This window comes from Haemaphysalis longicornis, unplaced genomic scaffold (assembly GCF_048455015.1).
Source record: "Haemaphysalis longicornis isolate Haplotype H1 unplaced genomic scaffold, Haemaphysalis longicornis Haplotype H1 scaffold_5, whole genome shotgun sequence".
Classification (NCBI taxonomy): domain Eukaryota; kingdom Metazoa; phylum Arthropoda; class Arachnida; order Ixodida; family Ixodidae; genus Haemaphysalis; species Haemaphysalis longicornis.
The window spans coordinates 188,379,067-188,399,620 of NW_027526385.1; the positions used below are offsets into that span (position 1 = coordinate 188,379,067).

The following is a 20,554-nucleotide window of genomic DNA, read 5'->3' on the forward strand; positions in this document are numbered from 1 at the left end:
AAAAAAAAATACCACTCCGAACCACCACCGTGCCATAATTAGTGTTGACTGCGGGGGCCTAATTTTTTGCCCAAGATTCCGTGTGGCGGCATATTATAACCTGGCAAGCACTTGTTGTCACTGAACCTCAAGTGTGCTCCAGTGATAGTCGGTGATATATATAATGATGATACTAAAAAAATTAGGAGCGAAGAGTAAATACACGGCTTCTGTCCAACTAGCGCGGTACATTCTTAAATCTAGAAATGCTGAAACAGGCCAACGATTCATTATCACAAACGTTTTGTGATTGTTACCTAAAGTAACGTAACTACAACGTAACTGCCTTGTCCGACTGGTCTGTTAATTATAACGAGGTGGCCGTAATATTGTAGCAGAATGCGCAACGCACAAGCGAAAATCAAGCCCTACTACAGCCAATAATGCTGAGCAGGCACTAGTATGCTGCAGTGTTTTCAGAATAAATGCATGTGAAGCAGTAAGACGCCACTCATCGAAGTGCAGCTAGCAATCGCGGAGGCGCCGTAGCGCCGCTGCCGAAATGGAGCGCGCGTGTGGGTCTGTGCACGGGGATGAGTAACGGGGCTGGGGTGGGCGACAACGAACAAAGGAAATGCGGAAGCAGAGTCTGCTTGTTGGTTTATGCGTGTACCGGCAAGATGTGTCTCGCATATACGTTTACAGCGCATGAACGCTATTTTTTCGCGCAGTGCACGTACGTGCTTTTCGCTGGTAGATTGTTTATAAAACGCCCATTAATCTTCGTCATAAATGGTTTTGTGTATAATAAGAAACAGTTAAGGCAGTACCTAATAGTAACATAAGGTATAAAATCCCCCTATGCTGGTTGCTTAATTCAAAAATATTTTGATGGAACCCACTAGTCGACGTCACAGTCACTGCTTTGGGGTTCTCTGTCGTGTCAAGCAAATTTAAGCTCCAAGATAATTGAACCAACAGCACGGGAAATTATGAAACAAACTTGCAGTCATGTGCGAAAATTAAACTGCAAGCTAAATTGCCGCAAAGGCAACCGTGCGGTCATTGTTCGCAATGCTTCCGACAACCCGCGCGGCCGAAGGGTGTCCTCCTTTGACGTCATGACGGGCGCAACCAATCAGGGGCGTCAAAAGACGGAAAGCGCGCGTCTTTCAAACGGGGCCGCGCTTTTTGCAAGATAAATGCCACTTGGACTCATGTACGATAAATTTCAATGTGATATTCGGAATCAGCGCGCAAGAAACTATGTAACTGTTAATCTAACTCAATTTTTTTGGAAAGCGCTTCAGCTTCCCTTTAAGTCCCACCAGTGCGACAACCTCAGTAAGATCCTAAACAAGTCGATCGGAGAGGTCGGCCAGGAAGAGACGTTCAAACGAATCGGCGACAAGTACCTACCCGACATCCCGGAGGAGAGCCACCCCGACTACGAGGGTCCGGCCAAAAAGGAGCTGGACAGAGACATCGAACTCTGGGAGGTTCGCGCCGCGGTCCAGGAGCTGAACTGCCGGTCGGTAGCGGGCCCTGATCGCGTGACGAACAAGGTACTCAAGCATCTGAACGAGCCGTCGCTCGCCAGCCTGACGGCCCTGTTCAACAGGTGCTGGAAGGAGGGCAATCTACCCAAGTGCTGGAAGACGGCGTAGACGATCTTGATACCCAAGCCGGGCAAGCCCCCGGGTATCGAGAATCTGCGCCCGATCTCTCTGACGTCCTGCGTGGGGAAGGTGCTGGAACACGTCCTCATGAACAGGTGGCAGGCGTACCTAGAGAAGAACGATCTGTACCCCCACTCGATGATCGGCTTCAGGAGCAAACTGAGCACCCAAGACGCCATGTTGCAGATAAAGGCAGAGGTCATAGACAACGCGACGAAAGACAACCAGGCGATAATGGGACTGGACCTGCAGAGTGTTTTCGACCGAGCGAAGCACTCGGCCATCCTGTCCCACGTCGGCTCCCTGCGGATGGGGGAGCGCACGTACAACTACGTGCGCGACTTCCTCTCTGTACGCACGGCCAAGATTCAAGCGGGACACCACTCTCTGGACGAGCGGAAGACAGGAAGCGTGGGCACACCCCAGGGCTCGGTTATATCGCCGCTGCTATTCAACCTTGTTATGATCGAAGTCGCGAGGCGCTTGGAAGCCATACCCGAGGTCCGTCACACCATATACGCGGACGACATCACGCTGTGGGTGCCGGGCGGATGCGACGGACACATTGAGTCTTCCCTGCAACAGGCGGTGGACGCCATAGAAAACCAGTTGAGGAGCACGGGCCTTATCTGTTCCCCGAACAAGTCGGAGTTACTGATAATCCCGCCGAAATCCGGACCCAAGCAGGAGAGCGACATCAGCCTGCGCACGAGCAACGGGCAGGCGATCCCGAAGGTAGCCAAGATCAGGGTGCTGGGGTTCCTGATCGAGCGCAACCGCCGGAACAACGACACGGTCACCCGACTGGTAGGCAAGGTAGCGGCCGCAACGCAGCTGATCAGGCGAGTGGCGAACAGAAGATCCGGGATGAGGGAGGACAGCCTGCTTAGACTTATCCAGTCCTTCGCGATAAGCCACGTCGCCTACGCGGCGTCCTTCCACAACTCGTTGCTTCAGGAGCGCAACCGCCTGAACGCGGCCATGAGGAAGGCGTACAAGGCAGCCATAGGCGTGCTCGACAGCGCGTGCACGGAGAACCTAACTTGCGTTTGTTTTTGCCGGCCTCGGTCAATTGCGCACCTGCCTGTAATACGCCATATGTTCTATTGCGGGAAATGAGCTAGTGGGTCGCATGGCTATTATCTTTTTTCGTAGTTATAACGCTGATATGAGTGAACTATGCGTTAGTAGTTCTGTCCGTGTTATTCTAACGAGGCAATCTTTGGAATGAACCAAACTTGCATTTTGTATTCATGTCCCCTTAAATCTTCGCACCCACAAAAAAACGGACACTTTGTTTCTTTTCCTGACATCCAGGTTCCAGTTTGTTACGTCACGGTGTGAGAGGACGTTGCTACAAACTTATTGCGTGAACAGTGTGCACGACTTTGTCGTTTAATCTGCCACGGAACCTTTGAATAATCGCCGCAGGTATGCATGTGACAAACCGAATACAACTGCAGCGGGAACTTCCTTTTTACAATAATTCACCTATGCCCAAACAGAGCCCTTCAATACCTCACAAAAACATTAAAAGATTGCTAATTCTGTCGATGTGTTGTCCTCCACCTCCTCCTCGTCCACTCACAGAGATAAAGGACAAACAAATGCCTACAAGCGCGCCCAAGAATCAAAACTAGAAACAACGAGCTTCGCGGTCAGGATGCTGATGTTTAGATGGTTATACCCTTTGCAACAGGTGGATGGATGGATGGATGGAAAAAACGTTTATTAGAGTGTAAAAGAAGGAGGGGGAATTCGGAAGGGGAGCAAAACGGAGAGTTCATAGTTAAAACCCGATCGCGAAGTCCCGCGTTCCAGACGCACTGCTTTCGCCCTCTCGACCATTGAGCGCTGATCATGAAGGGACGAGCTGGCCAAGGCCGCCTCCCATGACGCTGTTAAAATGGTGTGTGTGGCGTTCACGTCTCCGGACCTTATCCGGGGACCAGCCCAGGATAATTGTGAAATAAAGAGGATAGTTCGCCGCACTGCTGACAATTTCCATTCGCGGTTGGCTAATTTTTTTTTTTTTCGGATATTAGTACCGATCGCGACTTATGAATAAAAATTAGCAGGGGCTTAGCTCGGCTATGCCAGGGCATACGTAGCGTGAGCTAAGGTTCAGCGGGTTATTCTTAGGTTTCCTGGTTGTCTAGGATTAGCTGATTATGCTTACTGCTGCTAAAACAATTTTCAATCCAATCCAATCCAATTCAATCCAGTCCAGTTCAGTCCAGTCAGTGCTCCTCGCGCATACCCAGCACGGCTCTCCAGGAGCCACGCGAAACGGCTATCAAGCGGCTCCTGCGCAGCGTCATTCTTAGCTACTGCGCAACAGAGGCGCACAGCTAGGCACGCGCCGGCGCCAGTGCCGTCTGCCGCGGCTATGACGTCACTCATCTGGAATGCGCAGACTGGCGAATGTCCAGACCCAATTCTCTACACTCCCGTACTCCAAATGAATTGGATTTCAATCCAACACAATCCAATTTAATTCAATCCAAGCCAAGCCAAGCCAATTCAATTCAATTCAATCCAATCCGATCCGATCCGATCCGATCCGATTCGATCCGATCCGATCCAAACCAATCCAATGCTCCTCGCACTTGCACAGAACGGCTCTTCACGGCCCACGCGAAACTTCTCAACCTCGGCCAGTGTAGCTTACGTTCGTCTGAATTTTGTTAAGTGCCGCGGCTTCACTGCCGGTCAAGCTCCTGTGAGGCTCAGAGTAAGAACGTCGCCTTAATCGTTCGGTGAGGAGACGCTCTCCAAAGTTTGTGGGGACGGGAGCACGGTCGTCGAGGTCATAGACGGCGCGATGTGTGGGTGAGTGAGTGAGTGAGAGATGGAGCGCGATCGGGAGGAGAAATTGCAAAACATGCGGAGAATTGCGGTATGTTTAAGCCACGTTCCGAGAGAGGGCGCCGGGGTAGACGTCTCGTCGTTTTCGATATTTGCTACTGCCTGCGTCGGAATCAAACTCAAAAAACAAAATTCTGCGCTCTTCTATCGCCATCTGTTGGGAAGCGGCTGCAACTAAGGGACGTTCAGGGACTTCGGTGGCAACTCCACGCCAGGAGAGGGCGCCACTGGCACCAACCCCGTTCCGCGGTCGATACCGCAACTTCCCCTGCGCTTCAGGAGGTGGAAATTTCGGGGACCTGCGCGCCTTCTCTGTCGTTTGTTTCTGGTTTGCTTTTCTGTGCTTGTCTCTTCGTTCCCATGGCCTCCCTATTGCCTTGTCGGCCGGGCCATTGCTGCTGTCACCGCGGACGGCGTTGTTTACTGCCCAATATTGCCACTTCGTCGGTGCTCGGATGCCCTTCTGTAATTTACCGGCCTCCCGGAGCGGCGCTAGACGCTGCGCGAGAAAGTTGCTTCACGGCAGTCCAGACGCCCAGACAGGAGGCTTGCAGTACCTTTAGAAAATATCTGGGAAAAGTGAAAAGTCAGAGAATTTAAAAGAAAAATAATTAATTTTGAAATAGTAAATGGTAAATAACAAAATGAGTCCTGATTACTTCGAGCCCTGGAAGAACTTAAACAATTCGTTTCAAGCCGAGTGCCTCAATTTAAGCATCACGCGATATACCTCGTTCTGTGCGCTCATTATAAGTTTCTTCTCATACTTTCAGAGTATTTCCCCTTTTAGGCCGTTTCATGATCATCATATATTCATTCGTGTTAAGTTTCCGTCCACTTGACTTGAGCCTTTGAATCCTTCTGCGTCACCATCTTTGCATGCTATGTATAAGAATACACCACTCGAATTGTAAAGGCAGAAAGAATTTCAAAAAAACACATTAGTATGTTTATTGCCCAACCTGGAGGCAGAAGGGCCTTTTTTTAAGATGTCGAAAATATCTTGTCATTGGTGCAGCTTTTTGTTTTCGCTCCCACACCTGCAGCGATGTGTTAACTTTATGTGGGCGAATGTCAGAAGATAAGCTGTTTTTCTTTTCATTTCATTTTCTTTACCCTGCATTTTTTTATTTTCGAGAAGGACTGGGGATAACACAGGAATGAGGCTGAAAGTTTATTTTGTACGCGTACTTTCTTTGTCCATTAGCAAGATCTTCAATTCTCTCTGGAAGGAATGGCGTGAGAGAAAGCGATTGCCTGTTTCTACGTTTCCCAGCGAAATAGCGGAATGTTCGGCCACGTGTTGGAAGGAAAAGGCGTTCGAATTTGAAGTTCTCGATAATGTAGTGAGCTATAAAGGCAACGAAACTAGGCAAGAGCGAGTGGTGGAACGCCCATCCTTCACCTTCCAAACGTCGCTTTTGCCAAAGGCTTTTACCGTTTTGGATGGGCCGCCATCAACGCAGGTTGCGCAACGCGAATCCGAAGCGGTGCTGTTTGTTTGTGATAATCAGAGTGATTACGTAAATTACTACACGCTTCTCTTCAGTATCGAGACCCCACCGTCCCAGGTTGGAATTGGTTTGTGCGACAGCGCGCGAAATACAAATGGCAGCGCGTTTCAGAGCAGCGTTAGAGTGGCTCGCTCTCCAGAAAGGTGACACTGCGAGCATTGCGAAAACTGCGAACGCGACAAAATTGAGTCTAGTCGACCACAACTCCACGAGGGTAGGTGCGAGAAGAGAGGAAAACAATGTGATAGCTGGAAGGGGGAGAGAGAAGCGGTAGATACGCGGCGGGGACGGCTGAAGCTCCACTTTTAGGGAACACACTAAACTTTTTTACACCCTTTTGGGCCGAAAAGGGTGTAAAAATCTTGTCCCATGGCTAACACCCTTAAAAGGTGTTTTGGCAAAAAAAGGGTGTATGGATGAAAAAAGGGTGTTGAGCTCAACACCTTTAAAAAAGAGTGTTGAGGGTGCTCAACACCCTAAAAAAGGGTGTTGAGTCTCACACCCTTTTTTTGAGGTGATGGCATGCGCAGAGGCAATGTCAAACGGCGGAGCGCGCAGCATTCAACACAAATACCCAATACGTACAAGGTACAGTTGGAACACAGGATGCAAGCGGTACAGGGAGTGCATACTTACTTAGCAATACATGTGCTGTTCTTGCTTTTATACCCAGCAGAGGAAAGCCCCCAGATGGAGTCGGTGGGCTTGTCGCAAAAAACTGATATTTTAGCGCTAATTTTGGAAGTATGGATTTTACTACGAGAATATACAAATCAACACGTGGATTTGCAAAAACTTTTTAATTACGTGGTAGTTTTTCTGATCCGTAACTTAAAGAATTTTATTAAATACCATACAAATCTTCCCTGCCACCTAAACACCCTTCAAAAAGGGTGTTCATTATTTCAACACCCTTTTTCCCAGAAGGGTGTAAAGGTACAAATTAGGGTGTTCGAAACTAAGAAACAGGGCGTAAAGAAAAAAAGGGCGTAAGAAAAGACCGCCAACGAAGAAAAAAGGTGGAGAGACCTCCAATTTTGGAGGCATTTTGTACCTGTTTACACGGGTGGACTGAACATTCTCTACAAGCGGGCGGGGGGGGGTTGTGCCTCACGATGTTTACAGCAATATGAATTGGCATAATTTATTACCAGTGAAGCTCTTTAAGCTTCAGGAGGTAGTTTCGGCAGCATTAGCAAAAAAATACAAAGAAAAAACTGGGGCGCCTGTAAAGGGTGCACCACCGCAGATAGGGTACTATGACAGTGAAGTCGGCTTTCGAGCTTGTTAGAGTGAGAGCACAAGGGGCGTATGCGTATCCGCACCTCTTACTGTACCATTTCAAAGGTACTAGTCTTTTTTGGATTCTAAAAGGTAAAAAAATCCGGGCAGCTTGCAATAGTGGTGCAAGGCTGGAGAAACAGCAACGCTGGGGGCCGACCTACCTTGTTTCCCTCTTGGATCTCCTGGAAATGGGGAGGGGGGGGAAGGCGGGCACACTGGAACAGCCTTGTGAAATCCGGTTAAATTTGGCCTCATCCCTGAGCGGTCATCCTGGCTTAGCAAGAACATTGTAAACCTTAGCAAACATAACAAAACTTAGCAACACCGGAAGAAACTAGGTCGACCCCCAGCTCCGCTGTTCTTTTTTTGCAACTGAACACCTATTTCACACCGTTTCAACAACCTACAGAAAGCTAAGCGTGTTGCAGTTCGTAAACATCCTTTTCGACACACGACTACAGTCTTCTTAATTTTGAAGGTTCAAGTTGGTGTTTCACGTGCCAAAGCTAGACTTGGGGCATGAGGTGCACCCAATAAGGAAACGAGCGATCATTGCATAAGAGCAATTATTTTTTTTTGCGTTTGGAAATTTCTTGCGAGTAGAGGAGTATATGAGGGGATGTCTTTTTTACAGTGCAATTATGCATCCGAACATGGTCTTATTCAATGAACAGCTGAACACCTTTTCCACACCCTTTCAACACCCTAAGAAAAACCAAGGGTGTTGAAGTTGATCAACACCCTTATTTTCAAACAAAAAGGGCGTAGAGCTAGAAAACGGGTGTTGCGACTCAAGAAAAAGGGTGTAAAGGCCTCCCAACACCCTTTTTCCACCTATGCTACGCCCTTTTTGGCTAAAAGGGTGTAAAAAAGTTTAGTGTGAATGTTTTCAGAAAAGCGAGCAGGTAAGCGCCAAATTGCTTTAATGCGTAGCATTCTTTTTCCAGTGCTCCCCCCCCCCCCCCGAACAAGGACAGTGTAACGCCCTACATTTATACAAAAATACATATCTGGCGGAAGTCACACCCGTGATCGTTATAACAGCGTATTTCAAGGTAATTGGCCGAACGGAATCTTAAAAAAAAACAATAAACGAAATAAAAAAAGCAAAAATGTGCACCCTTTTCCAAAATTTTCCGGGCCAATCCTAAGCCTTCTCGACCATAAAGAATTCGGAGAATAAGCTACGCCTTTAAATGTGACAGAAATATTTGATGACACTAAGAAGAACCGGTGCTTTCATTAGCTTTCCGGCATAAAACGTTGAAGTATCGCTCGGGACGTAAGCTGGTACATTGAATTTGTTGCGGCTTGCGCACGTTGGGATTGGCCTACAAAATTTTGACGGAGACTCTGCAAAAAAATATGCACCTTATACATCTCGTTTAACAACCGAAAAATAAACTAGAACAGCCCGTATAAAGACGTTCGACGTACGAATAAAAATAGCGGAAACGAGTAAGCGTTGCAACGCCCTGCATTGCCACAAAAACGCATACCAGGCGGAAATAACACATTTATTAGTTATAATAGCGTTACGGCGAAATAATTAAAAATGCTTGTGCATTTTAAAGCCAGCTACATCTTATCGTTTATTTTCATGAACGAACGGGGAAATTTGTATTTTTAAAAGAAGTATCTAAAAATAGGGGATATTGGGTTAATAATGTTGTGAGGTTGTGCACCTATAATACCGATATGTTTTGATGGAACTTCCTTTCTTTAACAGCTGTGCTGTTTAAGCTTGAGATTGGTCCGGTGGATTTAGGGGGAAGGGATATACACTTCATCTGCATCATAATTCTGGGCCCATGGCGATGTGGGTATTCTCAGATTAGAAGTCCCTGGGCAGTCGCTGCCTGGCGGCCCGAACCAGCCGGACCTGGTCACCGGGGTTCGGGCTAGAACCAATAAATAAGCTACACTTAAGAGTAAAGACACTGATGCACGGCGGCAGCCATTTTGGTGCCTGACGCCTGGATGGTCAGCTTTATGCGCCCTATTGCGGCTGACATTGACGGGCGGAATCGGCCCGGGCGCCGCTTGGCAACCATGACAGCTGTGTCTACTTTTCGAAGATACTTTTTCGAAGATGCTGTGTTTATGCGCGCGCACAGCAGCATGAGCCGTCTCGTTCCCCTTCAGAGACTCCTGTCCCAGGGTCCAGAGAATGTAGAGGTAAGGGGGGTTAGGTATGGACTGTAGGATGCGTAGGGCTAAGGGGGCAATGCGATCAGCGGCGTAATGGCGACAGGTAGCTTGAAAATCTGTAGCTATGGTGATAATACAGAGTTTTAGCAGTCCGTCAGTTCCGTTCGGTACGTAGTTAGCGTGTTGACCGGGACCCGTCTGGGCACTCGGGCATTCGTCACGGTAGGAGGATTAGTTCCGCTGGCCTGCCTTCGCCATTGCCGCGCACCCTCACCCTTCCTCCTCTCCCTTCCCCGCGCGCAGGCGCAGACGGGTCCCGGTAAACCCGGTAGCAACGTACGTGACGGAGCGGACGGACTGCTAAAACTCTCTATTGTCTTGAGCTGTAGCGAGTGCGAGGGCTATTGCGATTTCTTCTGGACTTGCGGAGTCTTGGCCGATTAGTGTTGCGGAAGTCAGTGCATATCCTTGGTGGTATACGGCGGCAACCGCGAGGGCTGGTTTAGTCTTATATTTGACTGCGTCAACGTAGCGGATGTGTCTGGGCTTAACTCAAAGCATCTTGCGAAGCATTGGGATGCGTGCTTGTCGGCAAGCTTGCTTATGAGCGGAGTGCATAATTTTGGGTATTGGGGTCGACGTAGATACAACTGCGAAGTTACAGGGGGATGCGTTGGCAGGGGGTTGGGGGTCTCGTGAAGTTGGTAGCCGAGGCGATGGAGGAAGGGACAGCTAGTGTGTGTGTGAGCTTGAGCCATTCAATCTCGTTAACATAATGGGCCTCTCGAAGTTCGTACCAGGTGTTATGAATTCCCATCTGAACATATTTGGCAGCGGTCGTTGTTCGGGGAAGCCCTAGAGCTAATTTATAGGCCTGACGGATGATTAGGTCGAGTTTTTGGATTTCGCTATTTTCGAGAGCCAAGTATGGGGTTCCGTATGTGATGCGGCTAATTAGTATCGCTTCAATGAGGCGTACGAGGTCATTTTCTTTCAGTTCTTGTCGACGATTAACAATGCGTCTGATGAGGTGCGTGATTTGTAACAGCGTTCTTTGTAAGTGATGGACGGTAGAAATGCCCGCGCCGTCCGATTTGATAGTGGGCCCAGAACGCGAATTGTAGGGATGGTTAGGTCGGGAGTGCCATGTAGGCTTCATTCTGGCTCTGTGAGGGCTTTCGTTTACGGCCTTGCGTGCGTTTTTGTAGAACATAAAGGGCAGATTTCTCTGGTGCATAAATGAGCCACGTACTCTAGGGTTGTCGGTGCGGTCAATGTCTTCTTGGAGGCGTCTCTTTGCTCTCAAATAGAACCTCTTGCGGTCTAAATGGTGAGATCGTCTGCATAAGGTGCGTGTTGTATGTGTGGAATTTGTTGTAGAAGTGGCGGAAGTTGTAGCATGGCAATATTAAAGAGGAGTTGGGAAATGACTGATCCCTGTGGGGTACCACGCGGTCGGGCGCGAAAAGAGATTGATCGGATGGGGCCGAGGTTGAGGGTGGCTGTGCGACCAGTAATAAAGTTTTGTAAGAACCTACAGACACGCGTGCCGTAGTTACTTAATTTTAGACCTTCGATTATAGCCTGATGTGCTGCGTCGTCAACGGCTCCTTCATCAAAAAAAGTACCAAAAAAAAGTGCGCCGCCTGTAAAGGGTGCACCACCGCAGATAGGGTACTACAACGGTGAAACCGGCTTTCGCGCCTGCTCGAGAGAGAGAAATCACTTTTTTTTTTCAACATGATTTGCTAGGGATGCGTGGTGGCCGCCATCCCAAGACTGGCGGTGATGGTGGCCGCTCTGTAAACCAGAAGTCGAGTGGGAGCACAAGAGGCACATATGCGTATGCGCACTCTTACTGTACCGCTTTAAAGGGCTACTAAAACGAAACAGAATGCGTAGCTTGCAATAGTGTGACAATGCTGGAAAAACCAACGTTACTAGAACAGCTATTCCAATAACGTTGGGAGAAACAACGGAGCTGGAGGTCGACCTAGCTTCTTCGCCCTGGGATGCGCTGTTGGGGACCGAGCGGAACCGCCTTGTAAAATCTGGCGAAACTTGGCCTCGCAACTCAACACATAGCCTAGCCTAGCAAGAACATCGCAAAACCTACCAAAACTTAGCAAATCCTAGTAATCTACCAAAACTAATCAAAACCGTAAGAAGCTAGGTCCACCCCCCGCTCCGCTGTTTCTCCAGCCTTGCACCACTACAGTGCAATCTGGGCCAATTTTTTTTTTTACAACCAAGCTCCGAAATAGTTTAACGTATCTCAATAAAAATTATGGAGCAGCCCCAAGTATTTTAATGCGTGCGGATTCGAAAGCGTAGGAACGCTTCTGTGGACGTGGAACCACTTGGGTGATGAGACGGAGAGGAGCAGAAGTGCCAGGATGTGCGTAACGTACGGCCTAACGCCAGGCCGACACATACCAGCGTTCGCCGCCAATTGTGATTTATTTTGCCATGATTTTCCTTGCTCGACACCAATGCGGTTTTCTTTAAAGCGAATATTTATATCCCTCGTTAGCGTCACAGACTGTAACACGCAAACGCACGGCAAGAGCGCCAACTTGACACAATGCGTTTCCACAAGAGGCACGTGATAATAATGATGATGATGACGAAACGCCAATCGCCTTAAGAAGAAAAAATTGGCCTTGTATCTGCTCCTTTCGTTGCAAATGTCGTCAAAAGACGATAGTCTTTGCAGACATTTGCCAAGGAAATGCCCCCCTTTGCTTTCCCGCTCACCTCTCATGCTGTTCCCGTACCGTCGCGCTCATTCCAAGGTAAACACACTAAAGGTTTGAGCAAGGTGATTTGAATTTACCGCGTTCCACTGCGACAGGCCGGGTTCCTCGATGCCAGCGCTGCAGTACGGCGGAGACGCGCGTGAATGGAGGCGGCCGACTAGAAGGTTTATAGAGCCGCGTGGCCGTGCTCCACGTGCGTCGCAATAGTCTTATATACTCACAGCCACATGTAAACGTGTGAGCCCGGTTTATAGGTTCATACTTGTCAACTTTGTTGACCAAGAACAAGACATTACGCAAATATAAGACAGGAAATTAGTACAGAAGGGATATTTACCTTGTTACTTTATTAAAAAAAATCATGGATGCTTGATTTTTCGACAGCAAATGATATTCTACAACTACTGCAGAAAACATTCTTTTTTAAACTTCACGTGGGCGTCCTTCCAGTAAAAACCTGGCAAAAAGAGAAAGGTCTATACATTCCATGGGGGGTTGACTGTTACCCATGCAAAAAACCCGAGGCGGTTGAACATGTTTTCTTGGAGTGTTGGGATGGGGTCTTCTTTTGGGATGTGCTTCAGCGCACATTAAAGAAGGACTTCCCCCTGGATGCCTACGGGATCAGGTTTATGCCCATTCAAAGCGAGGATGGGGTACCATATGACCTCGTCATGGTTCTGGCCCTGCACGGCATTTGGAAATCGCGCATGGCCATCCGCCATCGCGACATCGATGCCAAACGGTCCAAAGAGTACTTTTCTGAGTCTGTTCGTCTGATTATTGAAGTGTGGAGGGCTCAGCCCGAGCCTCCGGAATGGTTGCCCGTGTTTGAAACATTAACAAACATGAAACAATTTTAGCCATTACTCTGTTAGTCAAGTGATGGCTAACGTTTTTAAGAGTGTAGCGTTTTGTTTGTGTGTGTCAAAGTATGGCAATAAAGAAAAAAAAGGTGACTGAATCGAGTCACAGACAGACAGACATTCAGACAGACCAAAATTTCTGGGTTTAAGTAGCCCAAGAAAAACTATCGTCTTTAAAAAAACGCTTCCCGTGGTCGGAATCGAACCTGCGTCCCTCGCGTTATGGAGCGACGTCTACAAGCTTTCGTCATTCCGACCAGGTCGAAGCTGTTAGGATTTCGGCTCAGGTCGCGTGGGAGAAAGCTTCGTGTCTTAACCATCTTTCTCGTATGAAAGAGGGTCTGATTATTTTTATTTTAAATGCAGAGCATTTCTTTAACTCACATGTAGCGTGCGCCGTGCGTCCGCAACAGCTCAGCGCGCAGGCGCCTCTCTCCCCCACTCCTCCTCTCCCGCATCACGCTACCCTCCTCGCTCTCAACAACAGGTCCGCACCCCTCCCCCTACACTATGTAAAAAAATAATACTTACCGGCACCAGGTTTCGATCCCACGACTCTGCGGGCGGAACGCAAGGTACATGGTGCTCTCTACCCACTGCGCCACAAAGCCGACTTTTTTTTTTCTTTAATGCATGGAAATTTTTATAAAACTTCAAAAGACAAGACACTTAACACACAATATAAACACTAACAGACAGCAAAGGGCAAGGACATCAGTCGAACAAAAATCAAAACTCGGGCAAGCAAACGCACGCATCCAAAAGAGGCAGCCACTCTGGTGGATCACTCTGCGCAGCATAAACGCTCCGCACCAACGCCGCTTGTTCCCGAAAGATGCACTTGGTGGGCCTAGGGGGTTCCGCATGCCGATCAGTCATGCGGCACTTCCACAAGCTAAACAATCCTAGGAGAACGAAAACGTCATATGGCACCCGATTAACATCTTCAAATGGCAGGAAGCGAATGGTGTACGGGGTGATGTACGGGGGCGCCACAAAGCCGACACAGAATCAAAGGCTACGAACGCTCCTTATATCCTTGACTCATTCAAACTACGTCAAGAAGCTGCTGATACAACGCATTCACTACCTGTGGGCGGAACGCGAGGTACATGGTGCTCTTCCCACTGCGCCACAAAACCGACACAGAATGAAAGGCTACGAACGCGCCTTATATCCTTGACTCATTCAAACTACGTCAAGAAGCTGCTGATACAACGCATTCACTACCACCAACTCCCCAAACACTAAACGTTAACGCAATACACCCACCCCCTATGCGACGCATTTACTCGAGTCCCCCTCGCGGGGAGATGGGCCCAATTTTTGACGTATGATCTAACTATTTTTTCGAATAAAATGTTGACATTTGTGTTTGGAGGTTTGTAATCTACCACATTTCTTTAATCGTTGATAGTGCGTTCTACAGCACATATATACGTGGGGTGCGTTAACGACGGTGGGAACATATCTGCTTTGATGCTTTGTGAACTCTCCTCTAATTCTGGAGAATAGAAAAAAAAACGTGCGCGTTCTCGATTTTTTTTCTACTGGAAGAGGAGAGCTCTGAATTTAACACTATAAATTCGAATACACAACACGGTATCACTCGAAAACTAAGCTACAAGAGCTGTGTAAATGTTTTGCCGGGTGTCATGGTGATTCGTTTTTAAGGCTGCCTTTGGCGCGAATATTTGATTTTGTACACAGATCTCAGTATCGCGAGGAAAACATGCACTGAATCGTGAACTGAGTGGCCAAAACATAAATATTCTATTACGTCGCAGACTCGCACTGGATCCTCCTCAATTTCAATATAAAAGAGTTATACTCAGAAAACGCGCGACATACCCTTCCGGTGCAATTTACTACCTTGCCAGTTTTTGCGAGCAAATACGAAAAGTCGGTTTTTACAGTTACAAACGCACAAAAAACTGCAATCCCTTCCTAAAACACACTTGAGAGGAGCATGAAAGCTTTCTCACTTCAAGAATGCGTCAGACATACGTCCACACCTCCGCTAAAAATTCGCGGAATCAATCGTAAAATGTTGAAAAACCCAAATCGCAAACAAAGAATGATTCCATGCCACGATTTTTTTAATCGAGAGCCCTAAACTTCGGTGCGTTAAACACCACAATCAATCAAGCAAAGATTTTTCGAGCACTAAGTAAACGCATCGACGAACGATCTAAATATGTACCGATACGTGGTCTGTGCGATAAACGTGTACTATTGTACTCCTTCTTCATGACTGATGGGTGCATTGTCTTATTTAGAACCGTTCCTTTTTCCAAACTTTCCAGTAACCATTTTGACACAATGGATGCCCGATTTAACGCACGCGCCGTGCGTCCAAACTTCTTATCAGCGTTTTTCGGTCAACCAAATGGTCTATGGGGAAATGCATTAGTTTTCTGACAGAACGCCACCAGACCCCCTAAGAAAGCTTTCGCTTGATAAATAACAAAACAACGGTTGCTGTCTTCGTTCTTCTTTTTATAGTGAAGTCAACTAACCTTGTCCACCTCGTCACAAATTAATGATAAAAATTTTGCTCGCTATTTCTTACGCTTCGCTTATTCAACCTCGCCAGTTTTTCTTTACCCGTGTTCGCTGCATAAAACCAGTATTGCCAAATAACAACAGAGTGACACTTAAACAAACAACCCTTGCGTCTCCCTCTCGGGGAGCCAAGGTAAACAAAGCAGCTTTAAAACGACCCGCGTACCCTACCCGAACGAGAGGAACGCGCAGCGCCGTAAGCAAACCGACGCGGCGAACGACCCCTTTCAAACGTATCGTTCTTCCCTCCCCTTTACCATTCCCACCCTTCCCTCTTTCCTAATCCCGTTTTCGTGCACCGCCAACGCGGTCCGTGTCTCCCGCAGGTTGCCTTCTCTGCACAGCACGAAAGCTCGCGTGAAAGAGGCGAGCGCAATTCCGGCCCCGGCGTCCCCTGCTCAGGTGGCCGCCGCCGCGGGAGCAGGGACGCTTCACCGCAGGACGCCCCCCGCCGCCCCCAATGATTGCAACAACCACCGGCTGTACGCGGCCAACAACGGCAGCGCCAAAAACAACCATCCGTCCTCCGCTCCCAACTCCGTCCTGCCTGCCGGCGCCGCCACGACCAGCAACGGCCCCAGCCACGTCGCCGCCGGTGAGCTGTCCAATGCACGAGCTTTCTTTCCGGGAGCTGTTGCGACTTCCCATTTGCAATGAGCCCAGAAGGCGGAGTTAGCTGGCAAAATGACTGCGAAGAAATGTTGGAGCGTGTACCCCGGACGACAAGCTGACTGACGGACCTAAAGGCCAGAGATCAACTCCGCTGGCACAAAATATACATAGTTTACCTCATCAACTTGTCAGTGGGAAATTTTTGGTAGAGCACAGAAAATATTCGATCGAGGCCTCATGCACCAGTTATTTGTATTTTCCTGGTTAGATTATCTTTGTTTAAGGAAAATGTGTTTTTAAGTTTAATTTCATGTCGTATGCCGTAGCAGAGCGCAACGGTGAAGGGACATTTTCCTACAGAATGCAGTTCATCGACCCATTTTTACCCGATGTTACCGGGTCGGAGCTCTCCTCATTCCCGAAACAGGTGCGCAACCAGTGGGCTATGGTGGTTCCCAAGGCAGCGATGAACTAGCATTTACTACTAAGCCTGTGGCGCACTCCGTGTGAAAACGCTGTCTAAGGTGACACGTCTGCTCGCGAGTACTCCCTGTGGCACTCTTCAGGTATGTTAACTGCTGGTTTATTCACAAGCATCGCGTAATTTCGAATTTGCACAGGAAGCTTCAAAAAGGTGTCGGCGCTCGGCTACATTGTGTACAGACAGAGCGCGTGAGACAAACATCCAGCCCATTGGGCGATCCCTATCATCAGCCTTGCGCCACAAAGGGACTTACCAGATCGGAGACAACATTGCTGTACCGCATCAGAACGGGCTCACCGAAGACCACAGCAGGCTATTCAATGTGGGCCTCGTGCGATCGCCTCTGTGTTCGTCATGCGCAGTGATAGGGGATGTACGGCAGTATGTAGTGTGTTGCCCAGAGCATGATGTCGAGCGGACTGCAACGTTCTCAGCGATTCGAAAGTTGGCAGCCCCACACAACACTCTGGATCACATCGCTTTCCAAAGGGGACATTGGATGCTGCGCAGATACGTGTCGCGCCTCCTACTACGCTTCCTTCAGGAGACTGAACTGGGAAACTTGTGGTGAAAGGACCCTGACATTGACTAATTAGGAGTAGCTTGGGCGGAGCAATTGCCGGCATAACCAGCCAGGCTAACCCCGCATGATCCCATACAACAGCAACCACTACCACCACCAGCCCTGTAGTTCTTCCTTCAGCTCTCACCCCCCATCTCGCGGGAGCTCCTCCCAGCATTTCTTCCCCGTCGCCATTTTTTATCCTTGCAGGACTGATTTATGGCAGCGAAGTGCTCTGGACGGAGCTTGTCGTCTTCCTGCTTTCTTGGCTTCTCTTTTGACTCCGGAATATGCTTGCCATTTTCTCGCTTCTGAAGCGGTTCTCGAATTCTTACGGTCATCAGACATTCCAAGAACTGCGAAAGAACTTGAATCACCTCAGAATGGGGAGGACATAGAATATGAATAGGCTGATGGTGGTCAGTGACCCAAATCTTAAGTCTGATGCCATCTCAAGATTACTTGTGAGGATACACATGTCCACGCATTGGATTGGTTAAGAGACTACAAATGGTATAGTTTATGTATGAAAATACGTGCTTTGACGGGTGATTAGTCTAGAAGCTGGAAACAACCGTAGCACCTCCTGCGGTCTCAGGCTATAAAACCATCAGAAGCAGAAGCAACCCATCGCGTTTAAGCGTACATCGATTCATTGATGCTCTAGCACTGTGGTTCTCAACCTAGAGTGTACTAGCGACCCCTTTCGGGTTTGCAGAAGTGATGGGAAAAACCACGATGAACTGTGTTGATCCGTGTCATATTGGGGAAACAATTTGCAGTAGCAGCTGAAGTCGTCGGTTAGAGGGCAGTTGAACTTTTCGTCTGAGCCCAGCTTGCTAGTCGCCGTCAGTGTCCCTTTAATATTACGTCGCCTGGGACCCATCGTTACCGCCATTGAAGGAGCCATATTTCTGCTACAGACGCCGGACTGTAGCTTTTCTCCTCAATTAGTCAATTATTGCTTTCGCGTTAAGAATTAACTACTATTCAGCACCTTCCTTGCGAATGCGAGGTGAGCTGCTGAGACGGCACCCTTCTTGGGGGCAGATCGCTGGCGAGGGCGATTTCTCTATTGAAGGAGGAAAGGAGTAAGCACTTCATTGAGCAGATAAATGGGTTTATGCTTTCCTCATAAAATTCCACTGAATCCGTCGTCAAATATTGGGCAGTTCCGCCCGACTACTGTCTTTCCGCCGGATATTTTTAAAAATAGGGCGGTTGGTGCGAAAGAAGAGGGATTTTAAGCTGACATAACGGGGTACTTTCGAGCTACACATCCACAGAAATCCACAATGACTCGAACTAATTCAACGCTTCTATAAAAGGTGAAAAAAAGCACTGGGTGTAAGGACCTGGTTCCTTAAGAGCTACACGGTCTCAGGCACTTCTTATTCACTAATTTATAGAAGCTATACCGAAAAGGAGCTTTTTTAACCTTCTTATAGCACCGTGGCTAACGCTTCATTTAAAGAAAAAACTACATGGACACATAACCACTTCTTATGGATGTGAAGGCAAAAGCATTATTGTCGAACAGAACACCGCAGACGCTTTGTGTCTACCTTGTATTGTCGAAGCCCTTCGTCAACTTCCCTCTTTAGACGATTAGCTTCACGATCCGCTGCCTTCTTGACGATTTCGAATGCCTTCGATCTGTCTCCTACCCTTTTTGCCGCTGCTCGTTCCGGCGGCCGCGTGTTGGAGACGAATGAAATGTCCCTCCTCGTATCTCTTCGCTCGTTTAACTGGCGTATAGGCGTTTCCTAGTCAGCACAGCCAAGCGACGCATGGCGCCATCTAGGGGCATGTTTGAAGCTATGTCCACGTGCATGTGGCCCTCAATTTACTCGCTCAGAACCGCATGTTCTCGCTGTGATATAACCCCCCATAAGCTAGCTCAGGTGACGGCTGGCTGTACTGACTAGGAAACGCATATACGCGTTTAACTGCGTTCTTCCGCTGCTTTACTTCATCTGCGGTGTACTGGCTTGGACGGCCACCTTCCGAGTTTGGGCGCGCACTATGGAAGTTCTCGCGCTATGAAACGCTTTCCGAACATGTGGGAGGAGCATTTTCGTGACTTCTTACGTCGACGGCGGCTTTTTTCTGAAGGGTTTATTTTATGCTACTAATACATTACAACTTATGTCTCGGCTTCTACCATTCCAGAAACCCACTACATGACCCGCCAGTGCTTTTCACTACGCAATTGCTTGACGACTTTGTTCTCTACGAAGTGCGCGTCATGGCGGCAGAACGTACGCGGCACGTCGCTCCCAATGCAAAAGCAACCCAGTCAGTGGTTTTAACCGCCCTATCAATTTGTGTTTTTTAAACAGGGCGTCCGTTGAGCAAATCGTTTGTGTACGGTGTCCGCGGTTAAAAATACCAAGTGCCAAGAAAATTCCGAGCGCACATTCATCAAGCTAAGCTTACCCACTTCGAGAGATGGCCAATATTGGCCACAAAAAAAAAATTCCAGCGTTCGCCGCGTGCCTCTAAAGCATGTTCGTCAAACCAACCATACCTACGTAGTGAGATAGGACAACATTGGCCACAAAAAAAAAAAAAAAAACTCCACCGTTAGCCGTACCGTGGCAACACTTGCTCGGAACGAGAAAGACACGTCATAGCGTACCCTCCTCGCTCGTTCGTACTTGCGTCGTCGTGCGCATGCGTTCTGTGCCGTAGAAAAGCCGCGACACGAATGTCGAAGCTGCTGGAGGTGATCCCTGACTCCGCATGGCCCGGCCGCGGGTAGTTCGCACGGTCAAAGAAGGGGCCGTGCTTCGAGAGGCTCGGCGTGCAAAGCATCCCCTAGAGACGATAAGTCGCCCTTGTCGAGTGACGTGCAAAAACGTCAACCAAAACTACGTGCTCACTCTGGCCTTTCTCAACATAAGTTCATTGAAATTCCAGTGCCACCGACGTCAACCACGACACCCCAACGATACTAAAACTCAATGACCACCTACAACAGCTTCGCCATTCAAGTCCTGCGCGTGAGTTCAAGCTTCCCAGATTTTTTTTTTTTAAGTGCGAATGCACTTTATAAGCGACCCCAAACCATCCACCGCCGGCGGCGGCGGCGGCGTCCGCAGTGCTCCTCTATATTTAAAAAAGAAACAGCATCCGGCGCCAGGTTTCGATCCGAGGACTTTGCGGCCGCAGCGCGACGCTCTACCGACCAAGCCACGGACGCGACGCTGATATCAGTGTTAGTGACGC

At 48.5% G+C, this 20,554-nt stretch overlaps 1 protein-coding gene across 1 annotated transcript in view; it reads left to right on the forward strand.

Annotated features, from left to right (window-relative positions):
- Nucleotides 1–20,554, forward strand: part of LOC144138901 (uncharacterized) — a 917,654-nt gene that overhangs the window by 344,070 nt on the left and 553,030 nt on the right. Inside the window, exon 6 of the mRNA XM_077671409.1 lies at nt 15,992–16,260. Within this exon, the coding sequence (XP_077527535.1) occupies nt 15,992–16,260 (269 nt within the window). The remainder of the gene's footprint in view (nt 1–15,991; nt 16,261–20,554) is intronic.